General features: G+C 32.5%; 1 protein-coding gene and 2 long non-coding RNA genes across 3 annotated transcripts; 1 reads left to right on the forward strand and 2 right to left on the reverse strand.

Moving 5' to 3' along the window:
* Window positions 1-244: 244 nt before the first annotated feature.
* On the reverse strand, window positions 245-3,145 carry LOC121227903 (uncharacterized). The gene is made up of 3 exons (XR_005925428.1): window positions 2,402-3,145; window positions 750-2,141; window positions 245-547 (listed from the first exon to the last, which is right to left on the reverse strand). It is a non-coding gene; the product is annotated as an uncharacterized lncRNA (long non-coding RNA).
* A 3,001-nt stretch (window positions 3,146-6,146) lies between these two features.
* On the forward strand, window positions 6,147-7,394 carry LOC107947974 (probable disease resistance protein At4g27220). Its single transcript, XM_041111146.1, has one exon. The coding sequence runs from the start codon at window positions 6,147-6,149 to the stop codon at window positions 7,392-7,394; it is 1,248 nt and encodes a 415-aa protein (XP_040967080.1).
* A 5,155-nt stretch (window positions 7,395-12,549) lies between these two features.
* Window positions 12,550-15,857, reverse strand: LOC121227904 (uncharacterized). The gene is made up of 2 exons (XR_005925429.1): window positions 15,460-15,857; window positions 12,550-13,027 (listed from the first exon to the last, which is right to left on the reverse strand). It is a non-coding gene; the product is annotated as an uncharacterized lncRNA (long non-coding RNA).
* Between the last annotated feature and the right edge of the window lie 10,350 nt (window positions 15,858-26,207).

Raw genomic sequence — 26,207 nt, forward strand, 5'->3', positions numbered from 1 at the left:
TATTTTAGGTTTGGTTGTTTGTTTAAAAATAACTTATTTAAGCATGTTTTGATTCGTGTGTTGGTTGACCGGTAAGGAGAGTCACGTAAGTGACTAATGAGATATTCTGAATTCGAGTCGGTCCATTTCGGTCAAATTTAGGACACCACATCTCAGGTAAATGACAATTGAAATTATTTTTCATTGAATTATTTTATGTGTTTAAATTTGGTCACCCAATTATTATTTAGATATCAATATCAAGGACATTTAAATCATCTAAATGCATATACGTAAACAAAGTCCAAACAACAATACATTCTTTAGGGACCTTCTTCAACTAAAAATAGAGTCCCAAACACTCCAACTGATGTTTAAACGAGTAGAGAATCATTTAGGGATGAAAATGAAAAATTACAAAAAGGTGATAGAAATTGCAAAATAAGACCACACGGCCTTGTGGGAGGGTCTGGATTGTGTGATAGGCCTACACGGCTGTGTGAAGGAGAGACATGCCCGTGTGACTCGGTTAGATGACCATGTGGGTAGATTGTGTAACTCATTGTGCCTGTGTGACAAAATTAACATAATTTTAGAAGCAAAGAAGAGACGGTCATGTGACTGAATGACACGCCCATGTGACAGTGATACATGACTGTGTGATTGAGACACACGACCATATGCGATCGACAAAATCCCCAAATAGAGGTTACACAATAGTGTGGCCAGCCCGTGTGACCTACCCCAGGTCGTTTGACAAGAAAATTTACCTAATTTCTAATGTGGCACACGGCTGTGTAGTTCGTAAACCACCCCAAAATTGGATGAATTTCGTGAAACACACCTAAAAGGTGATTCTCACGCAATAACAATCAATTGACGCACTTCAATTCAACGAATCTGAAAAACTCAATTTTTACAACAAAATAAACCTATAAGAACTTCAATTTAAACCGGAATAAAGAAATCAAAAACCAATATAATACCCAACAAAACAACACTTACCCGATTCGATGCTTAACTAATTGGAAATTCAGAGAACAACCAAACCACATTATGCGAAAATTAACAATAACATGGACCTTAAAAGGAAAAAAATAAATTGAAAATTAAAAGAGGAAGAAAGAAAACATCAAAGTCTGAAACCTTGGAAGAAAAGAAGAGAAACTGATATGGGAGGGAGGAAGAGAAAATGAGCAAAAAAATTTGGAATTTCTTAACTTCTCTAATTTTAAAATTAAGATAAAATAATTTAATTAATCTTTAACCAACCAATCAGTTTTATTATTTTTTAAGGAAATTGAAACAAAAAACAAACAAAAATAAAATAAAACCATTCTCCCTTAGGGCCTACAAGGACTCAAACCCAAGAGCAAAGGAAAATTGATGCTTAACCACTAAACCACTGAACTTAATCTACTCTTAAAACGGAAAGAAAAACATAAGAGTCTATACAAAACCACTAACTTACTTACGAACCTAAACCCTTCTAACCCCAATTTTGGGATGTTACACAAAGTGACGAGCTTTGATCATATTATTCTTGAATTGGATTGTTTGGAGATGGTTCACATGCTTACCTCGAATCATGTTGACACCTTTGAATTTGGTATGTTAGTTTATGATTGTTGCTATTTACTATTGTTGTTTTAACATCTTTCCTTCCTTTGGATTCAAAGAAGTACTAAAAAGGCTGCTCATTATTTTGTCCGAGTGGTTTTATCTCAAGTATCTCCTCGCACTTATGAGGCTATTTCTCTTAGCTTGTTGTCGTTTCCCTCCGGATATTTCTATGATCTCTTGCGAGGTTAAACAATAGAAAATTAGTGTATGGGTGAGCTTCTTAGGTCGAGATCAGTTTTATTGTCCTCCTCTTGTTTCTTTTCTTGTACGTATTTTCCCGTTGCAAATGCCCAAATTAGACCGGGCCCAATGAACTAACACCAGACCCAAACAAAACAGACTCAACCCCAACAGCCCAAAAAAAAACTAGCCCACCTAGCCCAAAAACGAAAGCAAAATAGAAACCCTAGCTAGCATTAGGCGTCGTTCCCCTCTCTGTCGCCACCTGCTTTCCCACGTGCCTTGGCAGCACGTCCACCGCCCGAGGTGGCTCCCTTCTCACCAAAATGGTCAGACCCCCGTCCCATCGCCCGTACCACCTGCAAAATGAAAAGAAACACGCAACAGACAACACAGAGCAGTGATAGCAACTTGAAATCGGATATATAAGGCCGTAACAAAAGTTTGTAAAAAGGGGGGAAATCGATTGTATTTCAAGAGGGATTTTCAATATTCAAAACAAATACAATATATGAAAATAAAGATAGCAAAAAGATTTATAAAAAGGTAGATCTTCGTGCTTTACATACCAAATATAGTATCTATACATAGATAGTCGTATAGAAACATAATATTTTACCTTTTTTGGGCGATCGGAAAGTTGGAAACCGAATGGTTTTCCTGATTTTTCTCAACGATTGCGGGTCTTTTTGTTGCTTGGGGTTTAGATTTGGAGTGAGGGGAGTGAAAGAGGCGAAAAGGGCTTCGTTTTGCACATCCGACCGCCGCGCACGATGGTCATCTGCGACGAATGGGCCGCGATCCGATGGCCAAAAATCGCCTAGGCTGGAGAAGCCTCTCCCTCTCTCCCTCTTTTTTTCTAAATGCACTGATGAAATGAGAATGAGAAAAAAAATTTGATTTTATACATATATGGAACGAAAAAATTTGATTTTATACATATATGGAACGACGCCGTTCTGAGTTAAGTTCAATAACTCAAAAATTACGCCGTTTTATGCTACGCCCGTGTGACTCGACCCAAACCAACAAGATCAGCGTGTTTTAATCTAATGGGATATTTCCCATTTTGATCCATCCGTTTATTTGAGCTTTTCGATTAAATCCTTTTCTTTCTTTTGTTTTGTTTTTAGTTTGACCACAAGATTTTGCTTGTTTTTTGATCGAGTCCCCCGACCCATTGGTTCGCTGCGAGCGGACACGTGTCCAGATATTGGGCTTTTTTCTCGTTTAATCCTCAGATTTCTCGCGCTTTTTATTTTAGTCCTAACTTGTGCGTTTTATCATAGTTTTACACTTGTAATTTCATTTTTATTTCAATTCAGGCCCAAAAATGTTTGATTTCAATTCATTTTGTAAGTTTATTGCCTATTTATTCATTTTAAAACCTTTCTTTTCATACATTTTTTAGTTATCTTATTATCATTTACTTAAGGTCTTTCATGTATTATGTATTTAAAATCACTTCAAATTATTATCTATTTTAAGTTTCTATATTACTATATTAGTCATTTTAAATTGTTTTATATATCATTCTTTTTAATATTTTTATATACGACATTTATTTTTAAACTCCTTTTTTATATAGCTTCTTTGAGATCGTTTTATTATTATTAACTATTAGGAATTCCTAAACTTCTTTCTACATAGATTAGTTATTTTCAAACTCCTATATGCTGTTTGCTTTAAATTCTTTTATACATTATTTTATTTTTGAATATATATATTATTTATGTCAAAAATTTCCTATGTATATTTTTTATTTTAAAGTTCTTTTCCATATATATATTGCTTATTTTAAACTACTATACATATTATCATTTTGAAATTTTTATATTCCTTTTATTTTAAGTTATTTCATACATAACATATATTTTAAAATTCCGTACACATTATTTTATACCATTTTATACATTAATCATTTTAGATTCCTTTTGTTGTCATTTATTTTGAAATTTTCTGTATATTACTTACTTTAAAATATTTTATATACTCATTATCTTACATACATATATATAGTTTTTGATAAAATTGTTTTAATATATATTATTGATTTCACGTTATCTCATAACATACGTTTTTTTTTTCTCTTTTAAACCGATTTATATATGTATACATATACATTTCCATTCAAATCTATTATGTATATAGTTTACCTTTTTTTTAAAAAAAAGAAAGAAATTTTTATATATACTTTTATTATTTAAAATTCTTTCATACATTATCGTCCTTTTAATATGTTATTCATATTGAGTTCTTTATCGTATATATTATCAACTTTAAATAAACATGTTTCTTTTTTTAAAATGTTTTGTATGTTATTTGATCCAAACTCCCTCTATCACAATACCTATCTTAATTATCATTCATGTATTATTGGTTTTTATTTTACATATGTATGTTATTTCAAATTTCAGCATGTGTTATTCTTTTAATTTCCCATGTAATTCTTAAATTGTTTTATATCATTTTGGTTCTTAGTCCCATGTTGTTTTGTATGTTATATGTTTTCTTGTTTTCATATTATTCCATATATTATTGTTTCATAGTATCAATTAGTCTTTTGTGTTGCTATCTTAATTTTATCTATGTTTGACAAGTTTTACCCTGATTTGTTTCTTCAATTAGCTATACTTTTAGTTTTCATTATTTTGATTATTATTGTGTGGATGTGAGCTTATGGATATTGCGTATGTTAATTTGCTTTTCTTTATATATATAATTTTCATTCATTATCCATGTATATATTTTCATGTTTATTCGACTTTCATTCGCAATTGTCGCATTGTAGTTTTCAACTTATTGATCCAAAATTAACAATTCCACTTTATTTCAAGTCAAATTAAGATATTTTGAGTCGATCTTATAAAACAAAGACGATATTTGACATTCAACAATTCGAGGAATCATGCCTTAACGTGTTGGGTTTCGATCTTTCGGTTGTTTAAATGATCAAATGTCCTTTTAAAATTTCATCCGCGTTTTCTAAGGTAATGTTTGATATTTGAAAATTCGGGAAATAGTGCCCTATCGTGCTGGGTTTCGATTTTTCGTTTGTTCAAAATCATCAAGTGTTCCTGTAGAATTTCACTCGTATTTTCTAAATTCTAAACAAGGCAATGTTCGCGTTTTGGAACATCGAAGAATTGTGCCCTAACTTACGGGGTTTCGGTTCTCTCGTTGATTCTAAATAGCTAAATATCCTTTTTAGTTTAAAATATACAGAATTCCAATTGGAATTAAAGACAAACTTGATCTTGGGAATTCATGGTAACGTGTCCTAACTTACGGGATGTGATACTCCGATATCTCGAGATGAGAAAGTCTTTAACGATCGTTTTGAGCTAATTCAAGAATTTTAAAATCGATGTTAATAAAAAGGGTCGTACTTCAAATTCATTCCCGATTTTTAACTTTTGACATTAGGACAGTAAGTAATCAATTCGGTACCAATTTTGGGCGTGACGAGGGTGCTAATCCTTCCTCGCATGTAACTGACTTCCGAACCCGTTTTCTCAAGTTTCGTAGACCAAAAATGTCATTTTAGTAAACTAAAATGTTTTATTAGAACAAAGGTGATCCGATCACACCTAATAAAGATCGGTCGCGACTCCCCGTTTTAATTTTCGTTTTCGAATAAAGTCGATCCCCGTTTTCAAAAATAATGGTTTCGACACCCGTAAAATAAAATTTTCTTTTTATCTAAAAAATAAAAATATAAAATGTTAAAATTTGAATAAACTATTAACAAGCTTTATATATATTTATAAATGTCATCATTCGTATACCATCAATTATTTATTATTTGATATCAAACTATAGAGTAATAGATTTAAGCAATTGACATTGGCATAATGTTTAACGTCCCACATGGCAAGGCCCACATAACATTATGATTTTTAAATATATATTTTTTAAATTTAAATTACATTTTATCACTTATTTTTAAAAAAAATTAAGTCATCTAACTTTGATAAATTTACAATTTGGTCACTAAAATTTATAAAATTATTAACATTTTTTTGAGGTTATGAAAATTTCAATTTTAGTTAGAATTTATTAGTTGGTTGATGTAGTTTGTAATAAACACTTAAATATGTGATGTTTTGGATATCAAATATTTCAAATAATTAACTTTAATAATTACTAATATTCATAATTACACAATTTACTAATATTTAAATAAAAGGATGAGCTAATTGAATGCTGGATTGAGGAGGGATTCATAGATGATATAGGTACAAGACAAGAAATGAAAGACAAGGGCTATGTTATTTTGAAGAAGTTAGAAGATAATTGCTTGTCGGAAAATATTACCAATGAATTTGGTATACCTTGCGTAAAGATGCATGATGCAGTGAGACATGGCATTGTCGATCACAAGTATGATTCCTCGATATATGGTACAAGCAGGCTTGCAATTAGAAGAGTTACCAGAAAAGGAGCAATGGAGTCCGGATATTGAGAAAGTGTCACTTATGAATAACTCCATATCAAAAATTCTCATAGATGTGCTGCCTACAAAATGTCAACTGCTCACAACCATGTTGTTGCAGGATAACCCTATAAAGAAGATCTCAAATTCTTTCTTCACAAACATGCCTTGTCTTAGTGTTCTCAATTTGTCCTTTACAGAGATCGAGAGTTTACCAAATTCCATCTCTGAACTAAACTACCTCACAACATTGTTGCTTCGTGGCTGTGAAGATTTAAGAGATCTGCCTTGTCTTTCGACACTTCAAGAATTGAAAAAGTTGGATCTTACTTGGACTAAAATTGAGGAAGTCCCTGAAGGCATGGATATGCTGATAAAGCTAAGATACATTGATCTTCGAGTGAAGACTCTGAAAGAGATACCCACTGGACTTTTACCAAAACTCGTTCACCTTCAACACTTGAGTTTTCATGAGGAGAATGTAAAATTAATTCTAAAAGCAGAGGAGATGGAACCATTGAAGAAGTTGGAGTGCTTTACTGGACGTTTCAACGACATCAGTGAATTCAATAAGTTCATCTCCTCAATGCAACAAAGTAAGAAAAGTCTCATCAAGTACAAATTACAGGTGGGCTCACATTTTACGTTATTTGGGACTCCTGGAATAGATAAAATAGTAAGAATTGGAGAAGTCCACAATTGGGAAGGTGAGTTAATTATGCACCCAATTGAAATTCAAAAGTTGGATATTTATAAGTGCAACTATTTGAGAAGCTTAGTCGATGATAATTCTTCCTTCAAAAATGCGATTAACTTGAGGGTTTGTAGGATTTTGTGGTGTGAAGGGATAGAGTGTGTTGTTTCCTTGTCCTCTTTTGCCTCTTCTTCCGCTCATCCATTTCAGAGCCTCGAGGTGTTGGATCTTCACTTTCTGCCAAAGTTGAGTGCCCTTATCATGAAAGATGAAGGAATTGGTTCAGCAACAACATCAACATTGGCTCCATCTGCCACCTTTTCCCAACTTAAGAAAATTAAGATATGCAGATGCTCAAGTATGAAGACGTTGCTTCCAAATCTCCAAAACCTGGAAGAAATTTGGGTGCAAGAATGTCATCAGCTAGTAGAAATATTGGGAGCACCAATATCAGAAGTTGAAGAAAAAGGAGTGATGCATTAATTAAATTCCATCTTCCCCAATTGAGAAAGTTGAAATTGTTTTCTTTACCAAATTTGAAGGGCATTTGCAGCAAAAGTGGAGTGATGGTTTGTGGTTCTCTCCAACTTATCAAAGTTGTTGACTGTTATAAACTAAAGAGAATTCCTTCATTTGCTCCCCTTGTTGGCAATGGGCAGCCATTTGCATATGCTGCACCTTCTCTTACCATCAGGTCAAGCACAGAATGGTGGGAATGGTTGGAGTGGGATGACCATCCAAACTTTAAAAATGTTCTTCAACCCATATGGATGCTTAAGGTATGAACTATTTATAGTTTAGTTTATTTTTTCATATTTGATAAACCTAATTTCTCCATATTAATAAAATTTCAGGTATATGTTCGGAAGGAAGAGTGGATAGAAGAATGATGGAAGGAAGAGGTTAAGAGCATTGAGACTGAAAGACAAAGATAAATATGAAATCAAACTGTCTCCACTTTTTAAACATTTTCTTTTTATTCTCTTATTATTCTCTAAAAATTATATATATACTTCCCAAAATAACCTTCTAAATTTTTATTTTTTATATAGAAAACAATAACTTTTTAAAATATTTTAGATATGTACTTCCCAAAATAACCTTCTAAATATTTGTTATTAAAATATTTATATTAATCAAAATGATTTAAGGTGAGAAAAAGCTACGATTATAGTTTTATTTCCAATAAAAGTTAGGAAATTATTGTAAAAAGACATAATAATTTTTAATTTCCATTTAAATTTCTGGAAACATTAAGATTTAAAAAATAATAAATGCTTGTTTTTTTAAAGCATAATATTTATATAAAAAATATATATTTGGATTCATTCATATGTAAACGTAATAATAAAGATCAAACCAATAATGTACTTTCGTAAAAGTATGATATTAGAAATTAAAGGTGGAAATTAAATAAGATAAATTCCTTTTCTTAAGTAATATAAAAATGATAGGGATTAACATAGTTAATAATATTAACATATTTCTAAAATTAAATAATATTTTAAATTATGAGGACTAAATGAGAAAATTAAAAAGGTGAAATCCCTTTATAAAATAAATTAAAAACATTAAGGGGATTATGTTGCAAATAACCCCTCCACGTTTTCGACATTTTTCTTTTTCTTTTCATGTGTGATGGATAAGTTGGAAAATAAAAATAAAAAAACCGAATTTCCTTCTTCTTTTTTTGCTTCATTTTGTTATTTGACTTTTATTTCGAAGTTGAAAGTTTAAATTTTTTAGTTTCAAATATTGAAAATATCATAGGTTCTCAGTAATTATGTAGTTTTTAACGCCAGAAAGTTTACATTTTTAAAAAGAAAAAGTCAAAAGAGGATGTTGTTATTGTCGAGAGAGGCATAGATACAAAGGTTTTGGATAATAAAAAAAAACCTTCAACCTTTTTATTTTACATTGCCGTAATGCCCCAAATTTTATGAATTCTAATTGTTAAGTATGTCAAGTAATTTGATTTGGTGTGGTGGTTAAGTGCCTTGAATGTTTGCTTTAGGTCTTGAGTTCAATTTTTTCTTTTGAATTTTTCCTATTTATTTTGGTATTATGCTCAACTTGAGCCTTAGGGCTTATCTCTTATTTTCATTGAATTGTAACAATGATGAGTTTACTGGTTCAATGGTAAGGCATTAACTTATCACTAATTTAAATTCTATAAAATCTGGTAGGATATGTGTGTATGCATGTCATACGACTTATGATATATGTATTTATGATTTTATAATTATGATTATGCCTATGTTTTGGGATGGGTTATGATATGATGAAATGTTATATGGTAGTTTCTACTGCAACTATGGCGGTTAGATCATAAAATTTCTGTCTAACAGCTCAGTTGCATATTTATGAGTAGCATACTGCCCATATTGGTGTGATTAGATGGGTTGGCTCTTGTAGTCCTAATTGGTGAAATTACTTGGACGGAAATGGTGTGTAGCATTTGGGGGGTATGATAAGAAGATATGAAATATGCTATAACATGATATGAAAACCGATATGATATAAGATATGCTATGATACATTCTAGTTTATATATATACTACAATGCATATGGGTCAAATCATACACTGGGTGTTAAGCTCACACGTTTGTTTTTTTTTTTTTTAAAGTGATCTTCAGACTTGGGATTGAACAGTGACTCTGGAGCTCATATTTCACTCTCTCAATTTAAGTATGCATTGGATTCTCTTATGGGCTTTTCGAACTTTTGGACATTTTAAATTTGTTTGGGGCGCTAAAATTTATTTTGGCATTTATTTTGCATAAGTTTTAACTTTTACAGATACTTTAATCAATACAACTAAAAATGAACCACAGTTATAAGGTCAATTTGCTATAATGCTTTCCATTGCATTTATTGAAACTTGCTAATATGTTTTATCTCACAAACAAAGTTAGTAAATTAAATATGTTTTGGTAAAATTAAAAAATATGGTTTTCTTCAACGTACTCACGGGTTTTCAAAAATGGTGCATCTTTAACGGGTTAATCAAACTTGTTTTCTTTTGAGTTAAAGAGTATTTGCCAAAATGAAGTAATATTGTCTTCACGTGCAATGTAATCTCCACAATCCGATTGTAACATTCAAGCCGAATTTGGGGTGTTACAATTAAAGTTTTAAAAAATAAGTACTTTTTCTTTTATAAGTTAATGTCATTGTAGGGTTTAATGGGTTATTTTCAACTTTAACAGTTAAGCTTCCAAAGTCGATGATCCTATTTAAATATATAAAAAACCTTTATATTTAAAAGATGTTCTTATAAGAAAACAAAGATATTATATAAGATTGTTGCATGCAATTATATTATTTTATGATTCAGGTTATATATGATTGTTGTCTTGACATATAAGCATTTAATTAATATTTTAAATTTAAAAAAATAATAAATATTTTTAATAATTTTAATTTTTAAAAAATAAGTTATATATATTTTTAAAACCTTAAAAATTATTTAAAAAAGGATGAATCATCCATATGACCAATCATACATCATTAACGCATATTGGGAAAGCTTTTAAAAAATTGAACTCCAATACAGCTCTTACATGGTTCATCAAGGCATGGCAAGTAAGTGATAGTTGAAGCAATTTGTGTCATGATTGTCTGTATTTCTCTCATAATTTCTTTGTCACTTTGTTCCTGTGACACACTGCAAAATCTCCTACATTTCAAATTAACTGATGTAAAGTAAAACATTAAAGCCAAAGAGGATCAACTATTACCCTTTCTCAAAAACCTCACCATCAATTCCACCTCTCCTCGCCAACACCTCATTGGTAGCCTTACTCATCATAACCAACACAACCCTTCCTTTTTCCAATACATTTACAAAATATCCAAAAACATTTTACCAGAAAGCTGGGCTGTCGAGTTGGAAATGAAGGATTTTACACCTTCATCTTGGGGAAGCCCTATTTCTTCACTTTGGCAAAACTCTCTTTGGTTGATTATACAAAATGTTAAACAAAAGCACAATTTTTTTAATTAAACCCTAAATGCTAATTAAGAAAACAAGAAATCTAGACTTAAAATGTTTTATTTTCTGCGTGTTTAGAGTGTAATTTGTGATTTTCACACGGTTTGGCACATGCTCGTGTGACAGCCTGTGTGGCTCACTTAGCCGTGTGTCTAGACCGTGTGGAATGGCCCAGTCCATGTGACTCTTGAAACATGTTCCGATTTTTTAATTTTCGCTCATTTTTCTCTCTAATACTCTCCTAAATATAGAAATATAAATTTAAAGTATTAAGAGCATAAAATTCACCATTTACTTATTTTCTTTATATATTTAGCATATATTCAAACTTGGAGGCTCTACTTTGCAGTTTAGGTTCAAATATATGAACCCATGTTTTCAAAGGTATAATTTTTCCATGAACTGCCGGAAATGAAAAGAAAAAACAAATATTTAAAAAATGAAAGAAAAGAAAAATGAAAATATAGTTTAATGAGACTTACATAAATGCCGCTTAGCCGCCGCTGCACTGAAAATGACGAAGGACTAATTAGTTTAACAACAGTACCAGTACGACGTCGTAAGGACGTATTAGTTTAATAATAATTTTAGTCCTCAATTTTTTATATTTTTTGTCAATTTGACTCTAATTTTGTATAAAATTAAAAAAAAACTCAGAATTTTTTATAAAATAGAAAATGTATATAAAAATTCTAGAAAAGTAAAATCTTGAATATGTTCATAACTAAATTGTATGAGAAATAAAGAAAATCATCATTCAATAACATGCAATAACAAATTAAAATCAAAAGGAAAGAAAAGAAAAGTTAGATTATTATATGTTTCCTGAATATTTCTCGAAACTAAATTAGTAGTATTATTAAGTTCAGTTTCATGCCCTTAAAGAACATCTAGAACTGATATTATAAATACTTATGAAATTGAGCTTGATGCCATAGTTTTAGTCAAAAGAATATAAAATATATCATAATTTTTCTTTTCCAAACTCAATTTAAAATTTCATTACATTTTAATTTTTTTTTCAAAACCTAAATTGTAAAAAGAAATTATATTCAGAATTTTATCTTTTCTTATAATGTAAAAATGTAAAAGCTATGCCAAGTAACTACAAAGGTAAAAAAAAAATCAATTTGTTTAATATTTTTTGTATGTTTGTTTTTAAAGAATGAACATTGAATATTTCAATATAGATAATATAGAGAAATTCTGTAGGGTTTAAAAAATAATTATCCCTATTTCTCTCACTTTATTTATTTTTAAAATTTTTATTTTACTTTTATTTATTTTTAAGATTATAATAATATGTAGAACTCTAATAAATAAAATAAAAATATTATTGTTTGAAAGATTCTAATAATATCAAAAGAAAAATTAAACTAATTAAAAAAAAACTCGACTCATATATCATTTTATTATTTAATAAAATTTTAAATTAAATGTAATTAATATATAAAATAAAACCTATCTACTCGGTTACATCAAAATTAACGTTACATCAAGAGCTAGTTATCTTACTATATTGATAAAATACATTACACTTTTAAAGAATTTAAAAGAATACAAATTTAAATATTGAGTATGGCATTATTAAAAGGGATAATTACTAACCCCTAAATGTCAACCAATAGTAAATCAGACGTAAATGATAAAAAGATAATGTTTATCTTAACTTTGTTAAATCCTAAACTGCAAACATGGGACAAATTAATGTAGGTTGTGCTCCTTAACTCTTTATCTTCATTTTCACAGTCCCACAAACTTTGATTTCAACATTTTCATTACCACTCTCTACTATTTACATCTCTTCCTCCTGCAATGGAAGCAGTAGGTTTCAAAGCAACCATAAATAAGGATTTCATAACTGAAGAGCTTCATAATGACAGGGAAGAAGATCGAGAAAGGGTTCCTATGGGAAGAGGGGGTCCAATGATGGGTTGTCACTCATTTCTTCTGAAGTTGAAAAATCCAATAGCTCGGTTTATCGGATGCATTTGGCCGACAAAATGGAAGGCATAGTAGGAAGAGCTCGAGTCAACCATCAGCAGAAGGTGGAAGTTAGAATGGAATCAGTTCCCCATCAAAAGGGAGTCATTCCAGACATCATCAGCTTATGCTTCGTACCTTAAGAACCAAAACATCAACTTATCATACTACGGTCAGATACTGGAATTAAAATTCGATTATCCATGGAAACCTAGGGGATAATATCTGAAGGAAATTTAGATTGCTCGATACAAATTTCGAAATTTCATGGCAGAATAGGTATCTGATCAGTTGAACCGCTAAAGAGATTGAAAGCTTGGTTTAATATTATGTTCCAATGCTATAAATTCAATTTTTCTTCATTAGTTTATTAGACAGCTTCATTATGGTTTGCCTATGCATAGAAAGCTTAGGATACGACACAAAATATGTATAACATAAGAAAAGTCCAAAAAGAGTTGGTTATCGACCAGAAACAGGTGAAGTTTCCACACTTACACATCACTAAAATTTTACAACAATAATGGAAATGTCTTCCTTGTTGTTCCTTTTAATAGCTTTCCAGTGATAGGTGCTAAAATTAACATATTTTAACCTCGTTCTTAATGCGTTTCTTGATGATTATTTGATGTTAATGGTGAATTTTCTGCTCCTAATCATTTGAATTCATGTTTTATACTTAGGAGAGCATTTGGGAGCAAAAGAAACGAAAATCAAAAAATTGGAGCGAGTTACAGGAACCACACAGGTTGGACCATTCTACATGGATTGTACACACGGCTGTGTGAGCCACATGGGCTGCCACATGACCACGTGGTAGGCCCTATCGATTTTGCGAATTGCACTCTGAACAATGGAAAAACATAATTTTTAGGGTTTTTCGAGCATTCTGAGACTTGACAAAAATAAGAAAATAGGAGTGAGCCGTAAAAGAATACTCAAGAAAACAACTAAAAAAACACAATTGAAGTGGATTCTAAAGCAAATTTCCATCAAGATTGAAGGTTTTATTTTGATTTCTTTGAAAATTATTATAAGTTTCTTTTTTACATGTGGTCATACTGTCTTTGTGATGTTTTTATTTGCGATAATGAACTAATTTTCTAAATACTTAAGGGAGATAACCCTATGATGAAATTTGTCGTTTGATTTTTATTTTGCGCTATAAAGACTTAGATATTGTTCTCAATTAGGTGTACTTAATTCTTAGTTTAATATTTATAGGCTATTAATCAATGCTTGATGTGGTTAAATCATAGGAGAAATAGACTATGTTTAAAAGTATATCTAGCGTAATTGAGTGGAGTTGTATGCAATCTTAAAAATAGGACGTCATAAATTTATCGGATTAGAATGAAATCTAATAAGGGAATTCATAGATCGAGTTAATGCGATAATATGGTCTTTAATTTGAAAGAAATTTCAATATTCAACCTAGAGTCAATTGCTCTTAGTCTTGAAGATAGATATTAGCATAATTTAGAGATTTCTACAAATCAAGATACTAAGTGAAAAAATTACGTAATTTAGATTGATAGAGACAGATGAAGTCTAGGTGAATTCTTTCCAGAGTATTGTTTTGCTTCTTGATTGTTAATCGATTATTTTCTTGATTTTTTCTTTGTCACGTTCATAGCTAATTAATTTAGTTAATTTTAGTTTTCAATCAATCATTTGAATTTATTAGTTAAATAATAAAAAGATAGTAATTACTAATACTTTTAGTCTTTGTGAGAACGATATCTTTGCTCACCGTAGCTATACTATTAATTGATAGGTACATTTACCTTAGTCAAATTTTTTGTAAAATATTAATAAAACTTTATTTTTATTAATTTTAATATTTTTGCTTTAAATTTAATTATTACATTCTAATTTTTATTTTTTTTATTTTGACAGATTCTTTTAATTTATGACTAGAGGAAACTGTCGGAACCGTTAATTTTTTACAGTGAAATTAAAAAGACTGCTCCCAGATATTGTATAGAAGTTAGAAAAGTAAGGCAAGATCAACAGATTTTAATAGACGATTAAGAAAAAGATAATACTATAGAGATGGATGATAATTAAAATAATTAGCTGCCTCCTACACCTCTTACTCCTTGTACTATTTATAATTATGCTAAGCCTAATCTGATTGGGGCTGAATCGAGTATCATTAGATTCACTATTGGTGCAAACAATTTTGAGTTGAAGTTAAACATAATTTAGATGTTACAGCAGCATGTTCAGTTTGATGAGTTGCAAGATGAAGAAGTTGAACACAGTCGTGTGGTGTTGTCTATCACCTTCAATTTTTCATCCAATTTTTAGATTTCCATGATTTTTTTTTGAAGTTTTTCATGTTAGACCACACACCTTACTGCTATTGGGATGTCGGCACTAAAGTAGCAATCCAAATTCATGTACACAACATTCACAGCTAACCCAATTAACAACTAATACCAGCACCGGAACAAATATTCTACTCATACCCACTTAGAGTATTCAACGAAATACACTTGGGCAGTCGACCCTTACCAAGAATTCCACAAACCGAACCCTTAAATCAGAGTATTCGAAACACTTACCCAAGAAAAAGAGCGATTCCTACAACACCTAAATCGCCGGACTACTATCCATTCCACATTCGTCACCTGAGGAAGAACAAAAGATTGACAACACGAAAAGGTGAAAAACCGTAAAAGAAAAGAAGAAAACAAACTAAGAGATGACAAGAGAGGAAAAAGGGCTGATTATGGAAAATATAAAACAAAACAAAAGAGGGAGAGGAAGAACAGAGAAAAGGGACAGCAAAGAGGGTTTACAGTAGCAAAATGAAACAAAATAGAAAATGAGAAGAGTGGGAAGAGGGAGATGGCAGAATGGGAGAGGAATTTTAGGGATATTGTTCCTATTTTTTTTTATTTTTTTAAAATCAAGATAAAATAATATTCAAATCGTTGCTAGTAGTTTAAACTTAACTCAAAAAGCTCTACTGCTTTTGATGTCACAACAAGAGAGAAATAAAACTTAATTTCAATTTAAACACTACAAGATTCAAATTTGAGACTTGTAGGTAGGCTAAAGTTTTATAACTAAATTAATCAACAAGTTCATTATTATTAACAAATTAATGAAAATAAAAAATATCTTACACATAAACAGACAAGTGTAGGAATAAAAGCAATAAAAATTCAAGGAAAGAAATTCAAACAAAGAACCTCAAGCAGATACCAAAAACGCTCAACCACTGAAACAAATTATTTACTTGCCACAAATATAAACCCAGAAATTAAAGAATTTTGGAGAATTACATCCTTCTTTTAAAATATTTTATTATATATATATAACAATTAAATTGTAAACTTATCTGGATATAATGACAAATTATAATATCCTTTACCACATTCAACAATAGTCTATTTTTTTTGTAAATTTTATGTTAAATAAACTTTAAATTTTGTCAAAAAAAATGCATAAGCTTCAAATTTAGAGTTAAAAATATGGGATAGTAGTTTACTATAGACCCATCCATGCCTGTGCAGCTTGCATGGCTCGATAGGCCTGACCCAAGTCAAGTCGGGCTTAGTTGTAGTCAATTCCTTTTGAGTTTTCAACAAGTTGTCTAGTTCTTTAGGAACCAAGGATAATCCTTTGGTTTCTACTTGTTTAATCGACTTGAAATTTTCTTCTTTTGGAAGTGTTTTTTCTTTTCTTTTAACAATTGAACATTCACATCATACATTTGTTCCCATTTTCTAAGCATGGTCTTGTAGGTCTTCAAAAACTCTGTCTTCAAATCCTCCATCAAACTCTTCATCGGTGTCTAATTTAGATCGTGAATGACACTTGTTGTAAAGCCAAATGATTGTTTAGATAATCTTCATCAAATTCAAAGTTGCTAGAGGAATCTTCATCACTTTAACTCCAGCATAGGAACTTCTTTTTCGTCATAGTGTTAACACAATCAACTTCAATGTTTCCATAGCCATGATTCTAAAAAAAACCCAGATTTTTTCATTTTTAGTGGGCAAAAAAATTAAAATTAATTCTAAAAATAGGAAATGAGTGATGAAAATAAAAATTACTAAAGTTGGGTAACTAAAATAGGTGAACAATAATATTATCGTTAGCCAAATTAACAGTGAATAACTAAAAAAATAATAATAATAAAGTTAGGTGATTAAAATGAAAAAATCATCTAATAGTAGTGCTATATTTGAGATTTTTTTTATTTTCAATTACCAAAATAAAAATATACTAAATTTGAGTGACTAACTATACAATTTACCCCATAAAAAAACTCATCAAAGACATTTTAGATCGCCCCTTCCTTTAGCTCTCAGCAGTTTGCGACATTGTGAGCAGATCAATTTTTATTATTATTACCAAATATGAGTTATTACAAGTTTGAAGATAAGTTAATACTCGTTTGTATAAACTACTATACCTCTTCGTTTACCAAATTGATAAACGGCTATTTTACTAAATTCACCCAAAAAATTTTGATATTTATAAAAATGATCCAGGTTGAAAAATAATCACCAAAATGACTTGAAATGAACAATAGACTAGGGTTTTGGCCTGTCAATAGCCGGCGTCAACTCGTATTTTGCACCCATAATTGTCTGATGATTGTGTCAGGCTTTTAAAAATTGATTTTTTTATTTTGGCCTGTCAATGGTCGGCACCAGGGTATTTTTTTTTAAATCGTATCATACTGTTATACAAAAATACCAGTATTTAAAAAAAATTGGTGCTAGCCTGCCAATGGCCGGCACCAGTATTTAAAAAAAATTTAAATTTTTTTGGTGCTAGCCTGTCAATGGCCTGCACTAGAATACGAGTTTTAAAAAAATATTTGGTGCTGGCCAGTCAATGGACGGCACCAGTATTAAAAAAAATCAAATTTTTTTGGTGCTAGCCTGTCAATGGTTGGCACCACAATACGAGTTTTCAAAAAAAAAATTGTTGCTAGTCTGTCAATGGCCGACACCAAAATACGAGTTTTTAAAAAAAATTCAATTTTTTTTGTGCTGGCCTGTCAATGGCCGGCACCAGAATACGATTTTTTTAAAAAAATTAATTTTTTTTGGTGTTGACTTGTCAATGGCCGGCACTAGTATTAAAAAAAATTCAAAATTTTTTGTTGCTGGCCTGTCAATGGCTGGCACCAGAATACAAGTTTTTTTAAAAAAAATTTAGTGTTGGCCTATCAATGCCCGGCACCAGTATTTTAGTTTTTTTTTTGTTTTGGTCTTCTAATGGCCGGTACCAAGTTTATCAAATATATATATATGTATGTATTTTATCTTTCATTTGAGTTTTTGTTTGCTTTAAAAATTTTAGTTTTTTCTTTGTTGAGAAGAAAGCAAATTTTTTTTAAAATGAATTCTCAAATTTTGTTTGTTTATGTTCATTTTGATGGAGAAATGATAAATACAACTGAGGAAGGCTGTGTATTTCGAAGTTGGAAAAAAATAGGAATGAGATTCAACAGACGTGTTTCGTTGTCGGATTTAAAACGGAAAATCAGTACAAAGATAGCAAGCCATTGCGGAAAGTAAATGGTGAGACTGTTTTACAAATTTTCGGTTTCAACTGATCCGCTAAAGTTCACAGAAATGGAGCTTGAAGATGATGATGATCTAGGGATAATGATAGCAATTTATTGCCCCCATGAGATAGAAAATCTCAACCCGATTGAGTTGTTCGCGAAGATAGCTGAACCAGATTCGATTCAAGTTGTAATTCCAGCAAGCCAGCGCTCTGGAATTGATTTTGATCTTAACGTCTCCTAGAAAGATTAGTCGAGTTTGGAATGGTCAATGCCAACTCTCGAAAATCCAAACACCGGTGGATGTTCGTATAACATCTCAAACTCGTGTCCTCGTCTAGAGATCTATCCAGAGGTGTTGGCCACCATAGAAGATGGTGATGAAGGGTCTGATAATGATGATCAGTCCCACTGTGATCCTAACGATGATTTCAGTGACCTCGATTTGGATGATATCCCTAAAGACATAGACGAGAAAGGTGAAAATGCAAACCCCCATTCCGCCGGGAACACGGGCCCTGATTTAGTTATAAGAAATAATTTAGGGTATTTCATGACCGATGTGGATCCTGATACGGCTCTAGCACCTGAGTTCCCGAAATATACAAATATTGTACCGGCTCACCTACTACACGAAGAATTCGGCCATGAAGAGTTGTTTGTAGGACAACAATTCGATAACAAAAAAAAACTGTTTACATGCTATAAAACAACTTAGCTTGAAGTTAGGTGTGGATTATAAAGTAACGAAGTCGACGCAGTCTCTGTACGTAGGAGAATGTTAGAAAGTGTCAAGTGGTTGTAAAAGGCGTGCCGAGCTGCGTTAGTGCAGCGGACGCAGATGTGGATGATAAGGAAACTGGAAGGTCCACACACATGCATATCCACTCGTATGTCGCTAGACCATGGAAAGTTAGATGTAAAAACTATATGCAACTGCATCATTCCTTTGGTGAAAGAGTCGCCCACCATTCAGGTGTCGGTCCTTACTGCGGACATGCAAGCTCTATTAAAGTATAAAGTGTCGTACCGAAAGGCATGGTGGGCAAAGCAAATGGCGATGCGAAAGTTGTATGGTGACTGGGATGCGTCATACAACGAGCTTCAAGGGTGGATAGTCGGGATGCAGGAGTATGTGCCTGGAACAGTGACTGATTTGCAAACACTGCCGTATAAAGTCTCAGACGGGGAGATACAATCGGGGAAACGAGTTTTTCACCGATTGTTTTGGACGTTCGAGCAGTGTGTTAGAGCCTTCCCTCACTGCAAGCCGATGGTGCAGGTGGATGGGACATGGTTGTATGGAAAATACACGCAAATACTCCTGATTGCTGTTGCATAAGACGGCAACTGAAATGCACTTCCGATCGCTTTCGCTATTGTGGAGCGTGAGTGCTTCGAGTCTTGGGAATTTTTCCTCACAAATCTACGGAGACACGTTGTTAGAGAAGACAATATTTGCATTATATCAGATAGATCGAAAGGATTACTTGCTGCGATAAGGCAATCGGGGGTTCCGTGGAGGTCTGTTTATTGCATCCGGAACATCGTGGCAAACTTTCATAGAGATTATGAGAATAAATATTGGAAAAAAGAACTCGTGAACATGGGTAAAAAAAATTTGTTTGTCTTTATTTAAAAATTTACTTTTCAAAATTTTTGTTGTTTTTAAAATGATGGTTTCAAATTAAATATGCAGCTCGTGAGTTAGAACCGCGAAGATTTAGGCAGAGGTTCGCGAGGCTTGAATCTCAGATGTCATCTTTACCAACAAATCTCCAGACATGGTTGGGTAGCATGGAAAACTGCCAATAGACTCAAAGTTACGATGAGGGGTTTCGGTATGGGCAGATGACGACCAACTTGGTAGAGGTGATCAACTCTGTATTGAGGCGCACACGCAATCTCCCGATTTCTGCTGTGTTCTCGGGAACATTTTATAGGTTGGCAACATTAATGTCTAAGATGGGCTTGAGACATGCTAAGCAGATTGAGGCCGGGTACGTGTATGTGAGGCCGTCCGAAAGGCCATGGTGGTAAATAGTCGAAGGGCACAAACAATGAACGCTGAATTGTATTCGCGCGACTTGGAGACTTTTTGAGTTCAAGAGCACATCAGTCGTTGTTCGAGTCTTCCACCTAGGTCGTACGTGGTTGATCTGCGAAACAGATGATGCAAGTACAGGATATTTTAGACTCTTCGATATCTGTGTGTGCATGTTTATGTAGCGTACGCGAGAGCAAACTTATATGTTGAACAATTCATAGACGAGATCTACACGTTGGAACGCACATTACATATGGGGGAATGAATTTCTTGTAATGCCCGATGTCTCAAACTGGGAAGTTCCACCGCCTGCTTTCGAGATGGTGCCTGACCGTAGTCTCCGCAGACATCCTAAAGGTCGACCACAATCGACGAGAATTCGAAATGACATGGATGTCAGGAAGACGGGTGAACCCACACTGTGCACTGTGTGTCGAACATCCAGACACAATCGATCAACATGCCCACATTGTGTCTATGTTTCCGGTCAATCGTCTCGTAATGCTGGACTCCAAGATGACGAGTGATATATTATTAAGCACATGTTCTTGTAAAAACATTGTAAATGAAATAAAATTAGATAAATTCTATGAGAAAAAATTGAAAATTACATGGAAAAATTGATCATTTAAATGGAAAGATTGGTCATTTAAATGAAATGAGAAAAAAATTACATGAAAAAAATTGGTAATTTAAATGAAATGGCAAAAATAAATAAATTGGAATGAAATGGTACAAAATTTAAATGAAAATTGAAAGAAAAATAAATTTAAATGAAATGAGGAAAAAAATTAATTAAAATGAAATGAGAAAAAAATTAAATTAAATGAAATGAGAGAAACTTTTAATTTAAATAGTATGAGAAAAAAATTAAATGGAAAGATAGATAATTTAAAAGAAATGACAAAAAAATTAAATTTGCATTGAAAAATAGAACATTTAAATGAGATGAGGAAAAAATTAAAATTAAAATTAAAAATAATATAAATGAATTGAGAAAAAAATAAATTAGAATGGAAAAAAATATATAATATAATTTAAATGAAATAGAAATGGGAATGGAAATGAAATTAGAATGAAACGAAGTTGAAATGAAATAAAGTTGAAATGAAATAAAATGAAAATAAATGAAAAAAAAAGTTTGACAAGACTAATCTGCAGGCTTGGCTTGCATCACCTAAGTATAGGCCTGACAATGGCCTTGCATTGGCCGACTTCAGTTTGTCAAACTTTTTTTTTCATTTCATTTTAATTTTATTTCATTTCAACTTCATTTCATTCTAATTTCATTTACATTCCCATTTCCATTTCATTTAAATTATATTTTTTTTTCAATTCCAATTTATTTTTTTCTCAATTCAGTTATATTATTTTTAAATTTAAATTTAATTTTTTCCTCATTTCATTTAAATGTTCTATTTTTTAATGCAAATTTAATTTTTTTGTCATTTCTTTAAAATTATCTATCTTTCTATTTAATTTTTTTCTCATACTATTTAAATTAAAAGTTTTCTCTCATTTCATTTAATTTAATTTTTTTCTCATTTCATTTCAATTAAATTTTTTCCTCATTTCATTTAAATTTATCTTTCTTTCAATTTTCATTTAAATTTTGTACCATTTCATTCCAATTTATTTTTTTTGCCATTTCATTTAAATTACCAATCTTTTTCATGTAATTTTTTTTCTCATTTCATTTAAATTACCAATCTTTCCATTTAATTCCTTATAATTTTCAATTTTTTCTCATAGAATTTATCTAATTTTATTTCATTTACAATGTTTTTACAGGAACATGTGCTCAGTAATATATCACTCGTCATCTTGGAGTCCAGCATTACGAGACAATTGACCGGAAACATAGACACAATGTGGGCATGTTGATCAATTGTGTCCGGATGTTCGACACACAATGCACAGTTTGGGTTCACCCGTCTCCCTGACATCCATGTCATTTTGAATCCTCGTCGATTGTGGTCGACCTTTAGGATGTCTGTGGAGACTACGGTCAGGCACCATCTCAAAAGTAAGTGGTGGAACTTCCCAGTTTGAGACATCGGGCATTACAGGAAATTCATTCCCCATATACGTAATGTGCGTTCCAACATGTAGATCTCGTCTATGAATTGTTCAACATATAAGTTTGCTCTCGCGCTTGCTGCATGAGCATGCGCACACGGATATCGAAGAGTCTGAAATATCCCGCACTCACATCGTCTGTTTCGCAGATCAACTGCGTACGACCTAGGTGGAAGACCCGAACGATGGCCGATGTACTATTGAACTCGAAAAGTATCCAAGTCGCGCGGATAAAGCTAAGCGTTCATTATTTGTGCCCTTTGACTATTCACCACCATGGCCTTTCGGAAGGCCTCTACGTACACGTGCCCAGTGTCAATCTGCTTAGATTGTATTAACCCCATCTTAGGCATCAATGTTGCCTACCTATAAAATGTTGCCGAGAATACAGCAGAAATCAGGAGATGGCCTGTACGCCTCAATACAGAGTTGATCGCCTTTACCAAGTTGGTCGTCATCTGCCCATATCGAAACCCCTCATCGTGACTTTGAGTCTATTGCCAGTTCTCCATGCTACCCAACCATGTCCGGAGATCTGTTGGTAAAGATGACATCTGAGATTTAAGCCTCCTAAACCTCTGCCTAAATCTTCCCAGTTCTAACTTACGAGCTGCATATATAATTTGAAACCATCATTTTAAAAACAAGAAAATTTTGAACAGTAATTTTTTAAATAAATACAAACAAAATTTATTTTACCCATGTTCACGAGTTCTTTTTTCCAATCTTTATTCTTATAATCTCTATGAAAGTTTGCCGCGATGTACCGGATGCAATAAATAGACCTCCACGGAACCCTCGATCGCCTTATCGCAGCAAGTAATCCTTTCGATCTATCTGATATAATGCAAATATTGTCTTCTCTGACAACGTGCCTCCACTGATTTGTGAGGAAAAATTCTCAAGACTCGAAGCACTCACGCTCCACAATGGCGAAAGCAATCGGAAGTGCATTTCATTTGTCGTCTTATGCAACAGCAATCAAGAGTATTTGCATGTATTTGCCATACAACCATGTCTCGTCCACCTGCACCATCGACTTGCAGTGAGGGAAAGCTCTAACACACTGCTCGAACGTCCAAAACATTAGGTGAAAAACTCATTTCCCCGATTGTATCTCCCCGTCTGAGCCTTTAGACGGTAGTGTTTGCAAATCAGTCACTGTTCCGAGCACATACTCCTGCATCCCGGCTATCCACCCTTGAAGCTCGTTGTATGACGCATCCCAGTCACCATACAACTCTCGCATCGCCATTTGCTTTGCTCACCATACCTTTCGGTATGACACTTTATACTTGAATCGAGCTTGCATGTCCGCAGTAAGGACTGACACCTGAATGGTGGGCGACTCTTTCACCAAAGGAATAATGCAGTTGCATATAGTTTTTGCATCTAACTTTCCATGGTCTAGCGACATACGAGTGGACGTGCATGTGTGTGGACTTTCTAGTTTCCTTATCATCCACATCTGCGTCTGCTGCATTAACGCAGCTCGGCACGCCATTTACAACCACTTGACGCTTTCCAACATTCTCCTACATACAAAGCCTGCGTCGACTTCGTTACTTTATAATCCACACCTAACTTCAAGCTAAGTTGTTTTATAGCATGTAAACAGTTTTTTTTGTTATCGAATTGTTGTCCTACAAACAACTCTTCATCGCCGAATTCTTCGTGCAGTAGGTGAGCCGGCACAATATTTGTATATTCTGGGAACTCGGGTGCTAGAGCCGCATAAGTATCCACGTCGGTCATGAAAGACCCCGAATTATTTCTTATAACTATACCAGGGCCCGTGTTCCCGGCCGAATAGGGGTTTTCATTTTCACCCGCCACCGGCCCTTCCTCGTTTATGTCTTTAGGGATGTCATCAAAATCGAGGTCACTGAAATCATCATTTGGATCACGGTAGGACTGATCATCATTATCGGACCTTTCATCACCATCTTCTATGGTGGCCAACACCTCTGGATGGATCTCTAGACTAGGACACAGGTTTGGGATGTTATACAAACATCTGCTGGTGTTTGGATTTTCGGGAGTCGGCATTGACCATCCAAAACTCGACTGATCTTTCCAGGAGACGTTAAGATCAAAATCAATTCCAGAGCGCTGGCTTGCTGGAATTACAACTTGAATCGGATCTAGTTCAACTATCTCCGTGAACAACTCAATCTGGTTGGGATTTTCTATCTCAGGGGGGCAATAAATTGCTATCATTGTCCCTAGATCATCATCATCTTCAAGCTCTATTTCTGAGAACTTTAGCAGATCAGTTGAAACCGAAAATTTTTAAAACAGTCTCAACATTTGCTTTCCGCAACGGCTTGCTATATTTGTACTGATTTTCCGTTTTAAATACGACAACGAAACATATCTGTTGAATCTCATTCCTATTTTTCTGACTTCGAAATACACAACCTTCTTTAGTTGTATTTATCATTTCTCCATCAAAATGAACATAAACATACAAAATTTGAGAATTCATCTTAAAAAAATATTGCTTTCTTCTCAACAAAGAAAAAACTAAAATTTTTAAAGCAAACAAAAACTCAAATGAAAGATAAAATACATATATATATGATAAATTTGGTGCCGACCATTAGAAGACCAAAACAAAAAAAAAATTTAAAATATTGGTGTCGGGCATTGACAGGCCAACACTAATTTTTTTTAAAAAACTCGTATTCTAGTGTCGGTTATTGACAAGCCAGCAACAAAAAAATTTGAATTTTTTTAATACTGGTGCCGGCCATTGACAGGCCAGTACCGAATTTTTTTAAAAAAACTCGTATTTTGGTGCCGTCCATTGACAGGCAAGCACCAAAAAAATTTGATTTTTTTTTGTACTTGGTGCCGGCCATTAACAGGTCAGTACCAAATTTTTTAAAAAAAAACTCGTATTGTGGTGCCAACCATTGACAGGCCAGCACAAAAAAAAATTAAAATTTTTTTAATACTGGTGTTGACCATTGACTGGCTAGCACCAAATTTTTTTTAAAAAAACTCGTATTCTGGTGCAGGCAATTGACAGGCCAGCATCAAAAAATTTTGAATTTTTTTAATACTGGTGCCGACCATTAACAGGCCAGCACCAAAAAAATTTGAATTTTTTTTAAATACTGGTGCCGACCATTGACATGTCAGCACCAACATTTTTTTTAAATACTGGTATTTTTGTATACTAGTATGATACGATTTAAAAAAAATACCTTGGTGTTGGCTATTGACAGGCCAAAACTAAAAAAACTGACACCATCATCAGGCAATCATGGGTGCAAAATACAAGTTGGTGCCGGCCATTGACAGGCCAAAACCCTATTCTACTGTTAATTTCAGGTCTTTTGGTGATTGTTTTTTAACTTTTCCCAAGTTTATTAATTACATATTTTATATTTTAAAATAATATTGAACTACTTATCATATTTTTCAATCATTATTGCACCACTCACATTATTATTAAATTTAAAAATTAATTTAAAATAATGTGTTAATATTATCATATTTGAATTTTCATGATTTTTTTAAATTTTTTGTTTTTATTTTGTTAAATACAGCTTGATTGTTGCGATTACTTCAAGTTTTAGAGTAAAATTGATCAAATTTAATTATTAATATTATTATTTAATTATAATTATTCATTAAATTAATTC

This window comes from Gossypium hirsutum, chromosome A04, assembly GCF_007990345.1.
Source record: "Gossypium hirsutum isolate 1008001.06 chromosome A04, Gossypium_hirsutum_v2.1, whole genome shotgun sequence".
Classification (NCBI taxonomy): domain Eukaryota; kingdom Viridiplantae; phylum Streptophyta; class Magnoliopsida; order Malvales; family Malvaceae; genus Gossypium; species Gossypium hirsutum.